Source organism: Taudactylus pleione, unplaced genomic scaffold, assembly GCF_031769625.1.
Source record: "Taudactylus pleione unplaced genomic scaffold, aTauple2 ptg000329l, whole genome shotgun sequence".
Classification (NCBI taxonomy): Eukaryota; Metazoa; Chordata; class Amphibia; order Anura; family Myobatrachidae; genus Taudactylus; species Taudactylus pleione.
Window position 1 is genome coordinate 13,745,355 of NW_028284730.1, and position 12,904 is coordinate 13,758,258.

A 12,904-nucleotide genomic window follows, 5' to 3' on the forward strand; every position below is an offset into this window, starting at 1 on the left:
AACCGCTGAGCCACCAAGGATTCTAACATGTCGTCTTTTCACCGCTGTCTACATGATTAATGTCAATATCGACATCATGACCATGTCGGCATTCTCATGTCGACATTAGGACTGTCGTCCTATCATACCCATCACATAAATGAAAACCAAATATCTCTAAACCCATATTTAGCATAATATTCCAGCCTGTACATATAGCAAACTTAAACAGTTTTCTAAATGCTACAATTGTTTTATTGGTGTCACTATAATATACTGATTTATTTTTTTTTAATTATTGCATTTTATTGCTTATTGTGGGCTGTAACAAAGAGCTCCCATTAGTCTGATTAGGGAATCTTGTGTTTCTGCAAAGGGTTAATTCCTCCCTGCACTTGTGAGGACAGGAAACAGACTTGTTTGTTAAGGTGCATACACACACACCGATTTTTTGAACGATTATCGTTAAACAATATCGTTTAACGATAATCGTTTGTAAAAATCGTTCACTTTCTGAGTCAAAACGATGAACGATTTTCGTTCATGCGCGTTCACGTTTGTAGTTCAGTCAGACTTGTCAACTGAACGATTTTCAGTAAGTTAATATGTAAAAATCGTTTGTAGTTCTAAAAAATCGTTCATTACATTTAGTAAATGAACAACTTCAGTAAACGATTTTAGTTCATATTTTCAAGGGAGAAAATCGTTTACTAAAATCGTTCATTAACTAAATCGTTGTGTGTGTATGTAGCTTCAGAAGTGAATTTCCCAGCCCTCATCACCTCTGTCCTCTTCACTAAAGTGTTTAAAGCCGCTGCAAGAACATTTCAGCACTGCGGTTTCTGAACACGACTGCATCAGTGGTAATGTCATTTATGTGCTTCTGTATATTAGGGGTTCATGGGGGACACACTGGTGACGTTCAATAAAAAGAAAAAACAAAAACTGGGCGACATTACTACATATAATTATTTACAGACAAGAACAGTCAGACTGTCCAAAACCTACATGAGCAGCTGAATATATGTAACCATTGCTATAGAGATATGCAACTAAAAGGGTTAGTAGACGTTCAACTGTCAAAAGGAGCATTAAACAGTAAATATACCTTTCACTGCTTAAAATGTACTTTATTACCTCTATACAGCCATTAACAGTGCCACCCGGTGGCCAAAACTTCGATAAACAGCTAGTCTGACATTGCCAAGCAGCACATTGTACCATATGGATTTCAGAAATAAAAGTATCCTCTCTCTTTCTCTGCAAGATGAGAGAACCAAAACGCTGTTCTTCTAGGAAGTTATTCTTCACCCAAAGGATACAGGGTCTGATTCCGTAAGGAGCGCACAGGAGAGTACCCACGCACTCAGCCGATGTTTTAGCTCTGCGTATACATCGCAGTACGCATACTAGCTATTGTGATGGGTACTGTGTGTGCAGAGGTAATGCAGACCCAGAGAAAGGTGATTGACAGGAAGTGCCGTTTTGTGGGGGTGGACGGGCAGACGCAGGCGTGTCTGTGCATTTTGGACAGCGTTTTAAGGGCGTACATAATTAAGGCAGTGTGGCGGCATACGCAGGAAGCAGGCAAAGTCCTGCAGCAGCTCAGGTCAACCACTATTATGCTAATGAGTCCGATGGTTCTCGATGTTACCGATGTTTGTGCTATCTTGCGTGCTGATCAGGCTGTGAGTAAAGGGAGATGGGCAGCATAGTATGGGGCTGGGCGTCTGCAACTTGTGCTGCGGTCTCCGTGCGTATGCATCGATTAGCATATTCTCGCAGCGAGCAGACGGGTGCGCGCATCTGCATCCGTACGTTCCTTGCTGAATCAGGCTCACAGTCCTTAAGGTGCTCAGTGTCTTCCTGAAATGGAGGTGACGGAATAATTGAGACTTTATGGTCATAGATATCCAGGATGCTAATAGATTATGTGCTCATCTGGGAAGGACATGATATATTTTCTTGTTTCCTCTGTGAAAGGATCATTTGCACTAAATGTGCATCTGGGGTGTTCACCAAAGTAATGGCAGCATTTGTGGCACACTAGGGTGTTATCAGGGGTTTAACTGGATATTTGAAGGCCTCATAGCAATAGTTTGTAAGAGCCCCTATGTACCACCCAATGGTGAAAAATCTAAATAACGTGTAACTTTAACAGGGAAGGTGGGTCCCCCTCAGCCCTGAGCCCCATAGCAGCTCCCCTTGGGTGTTATGATTTGGCCCTTCCTGGACAACCTGATGATTAGGGGCCACTTTAGAGAGGTGGTGTAAGCCTATGTGCAACTCACACTGCAAGAATACAGACACCACTGCTGCTTTGTGATTCTCCCAAAGTGTTTTGGAGGCTCCAGGCTCCGATAATGAGGCTTTGTAGCATCAATGGTGACCGTCATAAGAGTGGTCCTTTATACTTGGCTAAACTTGCAACCACTATGGAAAAAGATGCTGACACAGGTCTCTATCATCCATATCTTATATACAAGAAGATTTGGGAGTCTGATGTAGTAATTGATGCCTCTCGACTGTCTTAAAGCCAATTATTGTTCTTCCTAGAGAAGAACGTAGTGCTTATATATGGCAGTCTCCTAGGCTGGGGAATGATCTGCATAGACTGCATTCTTAAGAACACTGGGCAGTTCATTTAGGATGTTTCCAGTCTCACTGGCAGGGCAAATCCACTCCAGTTGGGCAACACGATTGTAGTTACCTATTTGAACCATCCGGGTGGCTCCTGCACTGGGACAGAAAAGATATAGCTTTGTGCAGAAGCCACGGTGTCAGCAATGTACATTCAGGGAGTGGGGACATCCCAAGAGTGGAGAATTGGTAAGTAGATTGTTACTATATGTTGTGAAAGAGTATATTCCTTTTCTATTCTTCCGAGAGCAAGAGCACTAACTATAGGTCACTTCTCTGCTGTCCCTCAAATGCTTTAACACCCCGAGTACCATTACTGTGGCCCTGACACACTTAAGTGTATATATTGTAATGTAAGCTCTGTCTTATTCAACAGTCATACGTTATGGCATAAACACCACATATATAACTATGTAAACCACACAAAAATATTACAGCAGTACTATACCTAGTACCATTTAACCTTTATTTGTAAATGCCCAATATTCATTTTCACACTGTTACCCGAGCAACATAAGCTCTGGTGTCACAATACCCTGGGTAGCGGCTATGCTCACTCTAATCATACCAGGGTGATAGAAGTGATCATGGTAAATGCCAAATTTCTTTTAGCCTGCAACAGTGATTTATGTAAGAAATAAAAACTAATTCATATAGGATTACTGTTTAAAGTAGTGATTTTTTTTTTTTATTTCAGTGCACTGCCTTCATTGTGTGCTGCATAACCCCTAGAATTACTCTGCATCTGTTACCTGGCTTGAGAAAATGATGTATTTATATTTTGAAATTGTTAGTAAATTATTACTTTTAATGTGCACCTATTGCATACAAGCAGCAATGAAAGTCATTCTTTGCCACACACTGCTCCCCCTGCAGGACGTTAGAAGATGATGCAACTCATAGGAAACAAACCATAAAACAGCTCCTTTATAACTATTAAATGTCAATATCTGAGGACAATAACCTGTGGGAGCTTTACAAAGTCTGTTTTTAAATATGGGAAATATGTCATGACTGTATTACTATTAATGTACTTTTTTTTACGGCTTGATTTCAAAAACACAATTATGCAATTATCATGCTCATCTTATTTATTAGTTTAGCAGAAATGAATAGCCACTGAAATCATCCCTAGCCCATCTACATTGGGATCGGGGTTAGTGTTATGGTTTCCCCGAGGGGGACGATTCTAGCTTCCAGGTGAAGTTAGATGGAACTTGGGGCTTGGTCATGTTCCAGTTGATGTTTAGCAAAGGTATGAGAAACCCAAACCCCCAGGGAGGGGCAGTCCCCTGGCTGGTAGCGGGTAGAGGTACCGGCACAGTCTCTCTAGTAGTTTGTATTGTAACTGTCAGATACCTGGTCTCCACATGCTTGTCCCTCGTCTCCACCATATGCTCGTCCCTATTCCCTTCTGCTCTTCTTGTGATCTGATGGAGCCGCTCTGTTGGTTTCTGTCTATTTCTGTTTATGGTGCGTCTGGGGGCATTTGGGGCATTACTAGGTGCGCTGCTGCTGCCATTTGGCGCCTTCATGGGTCCAGCTCTGGATCGGGAAGGGTGTTTTCTAGATTTCTTGTTCCCTCTGATTCCTGTGTGTGTGTCTTTGGAGTATGGCTGGGAAGAAGTCTTGTTACCCGGTGCTTTGTGATCCAGCACACGTTTGTTGGAATGGATACGGGATTGTTGTTTGTGGGCACTTGGTGACCTTCGGGTCCCCCCAGATGGTGGCCGGCTGTCCTGGGCAAACGTCGCCTTTCTTTTAGAGTATGGAGCACAGCGTCTGGATTTCATAGACATCCGCGGAGACGAGGCTGATAGGCGGGTGGCAGGTTCGCGGTGCTTAGCTTGAGCCCTGCTGCGGGATTGTCTGTTGTTGGGGTTTGGAGGGTTTGTTTGTCCCCAGCGACTGCTCACACTAATCTGTGCTGTGGACATGGTGGTAATCCCACTTTTCTTTGACTGCTGTCCAGGAGTGAGGTGACTACATTCAGGCAGCGCCATCTCCAGTACAGCTGAGATGTTCCGACTCTCTGGACCATGAGTAGTGTCATTACCCTGCCCAGGACTCCCAGCTCTGCAGCCCATGCAGCAAACTAGTGCTGACATCACAAAGCATTTCTGCCTAGGCCACAATGGGGCTGCTGGGGTCTGGTTTCTCAGCTAACGCTTACACTGAGTTAGTGGAAAGTACACACAAGCACATATTGGGCAATAGCTAAAGGGAAGTGCAGTACAAACATAACCGTGTAAGGATAACATAAATTTCTGCTGCTGCTGCAGCATAGGTTATATGCAAGGCATTGGGGCTGCTCCAGAGGAAATGTAATAAGGGGAAGACTGTAGTAGTGGTTTGGAAATGGAACATGCAAAGTAGAATTTCAGTTTCCTACTACTTGTAACTTGACACTCGGTGACAGAAAGACTCCCCCCAGGTAACAAGGACACAGGGAAGAGAAGAGCTGGCAGGCTGTGGAGGACACGGCAGGGACCGGAACCAGGACTCTCTGAAATGTGTTTTGGTGGGTGGGACAGGTGCTGTATGTGACATCTGATCAGTGGGAGGGAGGAGGGGTCTGACAGACACACCTGTGACCTGAGCCAGGAAGGAGGGAGATCAATGGATTAGAAAAAAACAGCAGAGATAAATACAGACAGACAGTCAGATCCTGGGGTTTCTAGACAGCAGTAAATCACGTTGTTGATACAGTCAGGATTAATGAGTATCCTGCAAGGGATCCAGACAGGTTAATTCCTCCAAATGCCAGTGGTGTGCCTCCCATGTAATGCTTTGCATACGATTTACCTGTGTCCTCTGGTTATAAACCTCTGTCAGTCTCTGCTGGTTCCTCTGCCTCTAGCTGTCTGTGACACCTGGCTATTCCTTCTGATATATGATTGTGGTGTCCACTTTTCTGTCCTATATACTTTTCACTGCTCTGTCATTATCCTGCCCCTGTGCCCATCATTCCAGATCTTTTATTCTATATTTCCTGTTACAGCTTGGGTCTTAATGTGTCTGTGCCCCTGCTCTTCTCTATTTTGTTTTCTTTAAATTTTGTCCTTGCAGTCTCATTGTATTTCTGTTCCCTGTGCCTCACAGTCTCTCATTTTATTTCTGTCCCTGTGGCTCAGTCTCTGTCTCATTGTATTTCTGTCCATGTGCCTCAGTTCAGTCTCTGTCTCATTGTATTTCTGTCCCTGTGCCTCGCAGTCTCGGTCTCATTGTATTTCTGTCCCTGTGCCTCCCAGTCTCGGTCTCATTGTATTTCTGTCCCTGTGCCTCGCAGTCTCGGTCTCATTGTATTTTTGTCCCTGTGCCACACAGTCTCGGTCTCATTGTATTTGTGTATCCTGTACCTCGCAGTCTGTGATCTAACTCATGGAGAGTCCAGGAGTCCTTCTCATCACATCCAATATTGGCTCTATGTCTGATGAGGTGAGTATGAACCAAGACCTACATCTTTCTACTTGTTATCTCTCATAACCACCAATTTATATTTCCATCTACTACTACTAAAACACATTTTGTTCATGGCCAATCATTCTCTATGTAACATATACCACTGCTTCTCAATCCTCATTTCACCATTCAGTGCCTCGTCACTTCCCACCACACTCCTTTGCATATTCCGGCTGCCTTGGAAATAGTCAAATGTTATGTTGATGCTAATTTACTGGTTTTAGCACAAAACCTAAACCCTGAACCTTGCTTGTTCAATGCCTGTCAAATATCTGTGTTGTGCTGCTTATTTACAAAACACAAATGTATTAAGCTCACGTGTTTTAATTATTACCCTCAGTCATTTTAGCACTAATTTTAGGACCGGAGCGAATATAAATTTATATTTGATCATTGAAGTTTTTTCATCAGTAACCCAGTTTGTTTATATTTTGTACTTTGTTTTATTAAGGATGCATACATCATATAATGGGGCATAATGATTTGATAAATGTACTAATTTAAATCAATGGGATTTGGGCACCAATAAGAGTCCAACAAATAATTGTTGCATGTGCAGACTCTGGTACTGTGAGATCTCTTTCCGGTGGGCTGCAGAAGACCCTGGCTAGTTACGCCCCTGATTCCTACTTAATCACACATTTAGTAAATATTCACAGTCTTGCTGACAGTATTCCCTAGTTACAGCAGCGGCTCCTTACCTGTCTGGCCGGGGGGTGTATGTAATTATGCGCATGTGCAGTATCGCAATGCTGTTGTATGCACACAAATTGGCAAACTGGCCGGCATCTAGTGACTGCTTCGGCTGCAGCCCCAAAGAGCCAGTAAGGACAGCCATAATAGCAGAGGAGTGCTTCACATTGGACTCGCTTTCTCTGCTAACTGCAGTCTGGACTGACAGCCCCAGGGGGGAAAATACACCTCTCTCTGGGACTGCCTGTTCGACTGTGATTAGCACAGAGTACTTCCAATGGAATGCCACTGCTAGGCAGTCCATGCGGGTGGCGGATTGTTACTATGGGGGCTTCAGGCCTTAGGTAAAATCTGCCATTGCCTAGTTATCAGTGCTATTTAGTCAAACACATCGACGTGCGTTTCACTGTTATTCTTTATCAAGGGAAGAGGACAATCCTACACTATGTAGACAAAAGTGAATGGACACTGACAGCAAACAGATCAACGAGATGTTATTGAGGTCAGTACTGTGTACGTCCATCACGTGCAGTGATTACTGCAGACACCGTTCTTGGCAAACTGTCCACAAGTTCCTGGCCAAAAGCAGACGGTATGTTTTGTACCATTCCGCCTTAAGTACAGTGACCAACTGTGACACTGAAGAAGGTTGAGTCAGCCTAGACTGCACCCATCACTCCAATTCGTCCCAGAGGTTCTCATTGGGGTTAAGATCTGGACTCTGAGCTGGCCAGTCCATCCGGATTACTGAATGTTCTGTATACCAGGCCAGGGTCCCCCTGGCAACATGACAGGTCGCATTGTCGTCCTGATAAACACATTTGTTGTTTCCATAGAGCTGCAAGTGCATGGGCCTCCCTACCAAGTGTTCGTTGAAACCGCCACATTAGTGGGCATTGCGCGGGGGGTGTCCAATCACTTTTGTCTACATAGTGTACAACAAAGGAACTATTTAAACTTTAAAGCTAAGTGGGCCTTAGCTGATAAGATGTCATATTGGTTAGTTGCTCCCATTCGTTTGACAGAAGTTACTTACTTCTTAGTCCTAAAGTTCATGAGTGCAATATCAATCTCTATGGATAACATCACTAAAACGTCCTCTGTAGTATTATGAACATTATATTTCGGATCTCCACATGCGATCTGTATATTCTAGGAGCATAAAGGTTCAATATATCGTTAGTTATTATTTTCATAGTTCATCATGTTCAGAAGATGTAGATTTGACGCAACCCTGTTTATTTAGGTCACCCCAATTATCCTGCTAGTTATATTGTTATCAGGCATTGCTGGTGATCCTAGATTATCATTCATTATTAAGTTATATTATTCCCCATTTCATTATTAGTAAATGTAGGAGATTAACGACACAAGTGTTTTATAGCGAATCACTGTCGGGACCTGGAGCTGCAGCGCTCTTAGTGATGCGATCACATGATTGAGTTCCTCATGGGTGATCTCGTCAGTGGTGTATCTATAATGGGTGCAGTGTGTGCAGGGCACACGGGCCCCCGGGTCCATATTATTGTAAACATACCTGTCCGTGGTCCCGCCTCTGGCGCCAGCGCTGCTCAGAACACCGGAAAATGGTCGCTGCTGCCATTTTTTGGCGTTCTGTGCATGCGCAGTAGACTCCGGGCACACTCTAGTGCCCAGAGTCTACTAAGGCTCAAGTGGCTGGCTAACCGCGTCAGTCGGCTGCCGGCCATCGGGAAGAGATGAGGGGGCCCCGCACGGGGAGTGCACACAGACCCCCTCCTCTCTAAAGACTCCCCTGGATCTAATAATATAGATTGCGAGCTTGCGAGCAAGGCCCTCTTACCTCTCTGTCTGTTATTACCCTTTTACTACTGTTTTGTTCCCATTTGTAAAGCCTAATGGAAAAGGCTGGCGCTGTATACATACCTGTTAATATACGGAATGTCTGATTACACCTTTTGATAAACCTTGGAAATTACACCATGGTAAGTAATTATTTGGTCACCGAGCTGACTGGGGGAGAGGGAGACATCCTGCTGACTGTACCTGTCATAGTAGTCCCGGAAGCAGTGAGCATTACCCTGGGGTTGTGATTCAGGTGCTCTGCCTAGTGTTTCAGTAATATGGTTCTGCTTCGTGTTTGCTTATTAATCAGATATTCAGTCAAAAGAGAGTCCTGCTTGTCGCTGCTGTAATAAGATTTCTGTTGCAGCCAGTGGAGGGCATTTGGCCACTCTGTTGTATAGCAGTCGGTTGTGATGCCCCCTGACAGCTAGGACCTTTTTTGTATCGGTTGCCACTGATGCAGTGGCCACCGCACTCAGAGTTTTGGTGCTTCAAGGCCCTTTTCTCCCCTGTCCTTTAAACTGTTGAGCATTCCTCTTATAGTCACTGTGTGTGAGCTTCCTATCTGATCATAGGCTCAGTGTACAAGGGTCTATTGTATTCATGGAACTCTGTTAGGGCATGAACAAACCAATGTTTTGTTTCTTTATACGACTGATGTGGAGCTCTGATAATGAAGAGCTAATCCAAGCACAAGTATAAAGTATGTGTCACTGAATAGTGAGTTAATCTTTTGTCTGCTGTGAGCAAAACCCTCCAAGCGTCATAGAGAACGTGGTGCACAAGCAGGCAGACCAGACTAGGTGCTTTACATGCTTCAAATGCAAATTGAGTGGTCCGGGAACGTTCTAAGTTGGGATGAAGTACTGATTTGAGTACTCCACTAATCATAATCCGCCCCATGGGGACTCAAGAGAGTTTCATAAAACTATTTTCAAGAAAGGCTCCCTTTTATGGGCATATACTGATGATATCATGCTCGGTATTAAGTTCACCTTGCCCACAAGCATAATACATCCTTCATGCTGACCTGTATTAGAGGTGTCTCCATGAGCTGTGCAACACAGATCCAATCCATTGTCTCCCCTTTGTTCTTATGCATAGAACACCTGGTGCGATGCCTTACTTACTAGGCTTGAGTCTGTCTGTATAAAGTGGGTTTCCTGGAGAAGCAGTACATGAGCTTTTTGTGGTTTCAGATATTTTAGCACCATTGTTCTCTTATGGTATGTTCAATTCCATTTACATTTAAATTCCGTATTTTAAAACTCACGGTGGTCATAATCGAGGGTGTTGATCTCTCTTGCTAAGGAACTGGGTTGTGCCCGTCTTGTAAATGGTAGGGTTGCAAGCTGGCAAAAAAAGGGTTTGAGCAGTTGGCAAGGTAAAAAATGAAGGAATGAGGGGAAATGAGCAACTCCTGATGACCAGGTTACTTAACTTTTGAGGGACATCTCATTTACCTGGGATTTCTCAGGAATCAGTATGTAAGCCTATGTTAAATCCTGTGTCAGGCTTGCAGCATCGGGATTCAAACCGGCGGCATGCCGCCTGCCGGTCTGATAACCACATCCCATTTCTCAGGCTGTGCACCATAGTATTTAGAATAGTAGAGTAGCGGATAATCGGGATGTGTAAACTTTAAAAACGCCTATAAATGTGTTGAAAACTAGCAACGAGACAAAAAACATATCCAACTAGTTTTAATCTCTCACATTTTAATGGAGCTGTATAACTACATTCTCTTACAAGGAAAACAACTCCTGGCAGATTATAGATTTCAGCCTGATAAGACCCGTGTAACTTGTTACAAACAATATTTAACTTGTTTCCAGAAAAGTGGTAATTGACCTATTAAATGACAAGTGTATTTCATGATGACCCTCTCCGATCCTGGCAGTATCCCCAGCCCCAGTTAGTGGGAATATAAGTGTAAAGTCACGCCACCAGGTAATGGTTACGGGAACCGCTGCCAGAAATCCGTCCTACTTATCAGTGATTAGAATATATTGTGATAGTGTAATCTTACATTATAATGACTAAATAATAGGAGATGAGCAATAGCTTCCTTGCAGTAAACGTGGAAGCCTGAGATGCTTGCCACCTGCGCAAGAGAGACCAAAGGTGGAAAGGAAATGCACAAGTTCCTGCACAATCAGTCTCTGAAATTCTATTTGGTGGATCTGCCATGTATAAATTTCAAGCTATATTACAGGCTGGATAAGGAGCCTTTGTGCCTCAGTGAATGTGAGGATGAGTATGCTTCCAAATGTGCCAAGTAGAAAGCGACCTATATCTTGCAGATTGTCACCAGGAGATGGTATTACCAGAGTGTTCCTGACCAGCGCCGATACCTCTCCTTCACTCTGTCTAGTAGTGGAACCGTATAAGCACTACTCTAGGCATCTAGAATTTAACTGAGAGCATGATGACAACGATCAACATGCATCTAGGACCTGATCCAGAGTTCCACTCAAAACGACTGCATCTGCAATTTCCACACTAAACGTGCCTGGTGTGTACATACGTATCTCTGCGGGCATGCTCCTTAGAGGCATTTCCATTTGCAGCTAAATAGGTGTAACGAGCCACAATGTTGTTCGCACAAGATGTTCCATGGGCTTGGACTGGGCTGTAAGTAGGCGTATGTGAGCGGTCTCACCGCCAAAGGCACAAGGTTGAAGGGGTTGCACTGTTGTTGCCACGTGGCACCAGTATTTAGCTTGCAGGATGGATGGAATGGCACCCTTTAGCCTGCAGATCCGCTGAAGAGCTGCCCTGCGTATCTGTAACACCCCCAATTTGGTGGGATGTCACTGAGTGGATCGTACCTGCTTTTCTTCTGGAACCTGCTTGGGCGTGGATCAGTGCAGTTCCTCTTTCAGGCTCCTCCTTTCATAGCAGAGAGACAGGAGACCCCCCAGAACCCAGCACAGAGACCAGACCAATATAAAGAAATGGGGGTTTATTACTCTGGATCACTTTTCTACTAGGACAATTCTAAATGAACATTAGAACATGCAATATTGTTGCATGTTAAAGGTACACATATAGGATATCACATTAATAAGCTTAGATTCACTCTATACATACTGTATACTTCTAATAAAACCTCAGACTAAACAGATGAATGCCAACCTGCTCCCTCTGTGTTAGAGGTGATTAAACTAAATATAACAAGTTGCAGTTGTAGTTGGCAGAATCTCAAATGGTTCAACTATAAATTCAATAGAGAGCACAATGTCCCTGGGAGTACTCAGCATTCACTGTACAGCCTTTCGTTGGTGCACAGACTTTATAGATGACACTGAACTGTATTACTGATATCCAAAATGGCGTCACTGTCTCTGCCTGTGGCGTCATGGTTAGGTCTAGACTATACAAGGCTGATGGACCTGTGACGTCACACCCACGTGACCCGGCCTGAAAGGGGGAGGGGCGGGAATGCTAACGGGGGACAAAAAGTGTCCCCTCGCGGGCTCGCGCTCGCCGCGCTTCGGGCTCGGTGGCTCGCCACAAATATTTATTTCCCCTCTATGCCCTAGTGGTTGGTAACGCAGAAGCGGTCCAGCCTCCTGCAGCGGTCAAGTGGTGGATATGTCACAGAGGTCCTTTAGCCACATAGGAAATAGCAGCAACCGTGGGGGTCACTGCACAATTCTGTGTTATACACTACTGCTGTATATCCTGCTGCAGGCTTCTCTCACTGTACAGCAGTATGCTGGCTGCCCTGAGATGACAGACTTCTATGTGCTGACTGATCTCGGTCTTTACTGTGGTGCTTCTCATGTGACATGTGCTGTAATGCTTGGGGTACCTGTCCAGTTGCCAGCACTTGTCTTTGCAGCATGCACACTCTCTCCTCTCCTTTGGGCTGCAGCAGCTTCAATAGATCTGTGTCTTGTCAGATTCTCTTGTCCTGCTGCCTTACATGGAAGGGGGTCTCCTCATCACAGTCACTCCGATCAGCTGCTGATCCCTGCTCTCTGTGCCCTCAGTCACAGCACTCTCCAGCACACACTATGGCTCCTGTCACGCTCCTCTCTCTCCTCCTTGGCTTTACTTTCAATCCCGACTCCCGAGCTGTGTAATACTGCTCACAGTTGGCTGCTCCTGGGTCCTAGAGTCTCTCCTCACTGCAGATCCAGAACATTTCCCAACACAGGGCAGTACATAAAAGTCCACATAAATGATATCCTTATGGGGTATCACATATCCTTAGGACATGCTTGGGGCTCAACTTCCTGGTCGGCTCTGTCTTGGTGACATCACAGATGTGGCTGCTATGGCTCTGGGCATGGAGACG

The 12,904-nt window shown here is 44.5% G+C and overlaps 1 protein-coding gene across 8 annotated transcripts in view; it reads left to right on the forward strand.

The window, feature by feature from the left end:
• The first annotated feature begins 4,887 nt into the window (after nucleotides 1-4,887).
• Nucleotides 4,888-12,904, forward strand: part of LOC148509393 (inositol polyphosphate-5-phosphatase A-like) — a 72,130-nt gene continuing 64,113 nt past the window's right edge. For 3 of the 8 annotated variants that reach the window (XM_088443432.1, XM_088443438.1, XM_088443439.1), the window contains exons 1-2: nucleotides 5,221-5,365; nucleotides 5,986-6,057. In XM_088443432.1, coding sequence (XP_088299558.1) covers nucleotides 6,001-6,057 — 57 coding nt within the window. In that variant the 5' untranslated portion in view covers nucleotides 5,221-5,365; nucleotides 5,986-6,000. Of the gene's footprint in view, nucleotides 5,141-5,220; nucleotides 5,402-5,451; nucleotides 6,058-12,904 lie in introns of those variants that run through there. The other 5 variants (XM_088443437.1, XM_088443435.1, XM_088443434.1 and 2 more) reach the window with 5 other exon arrangements.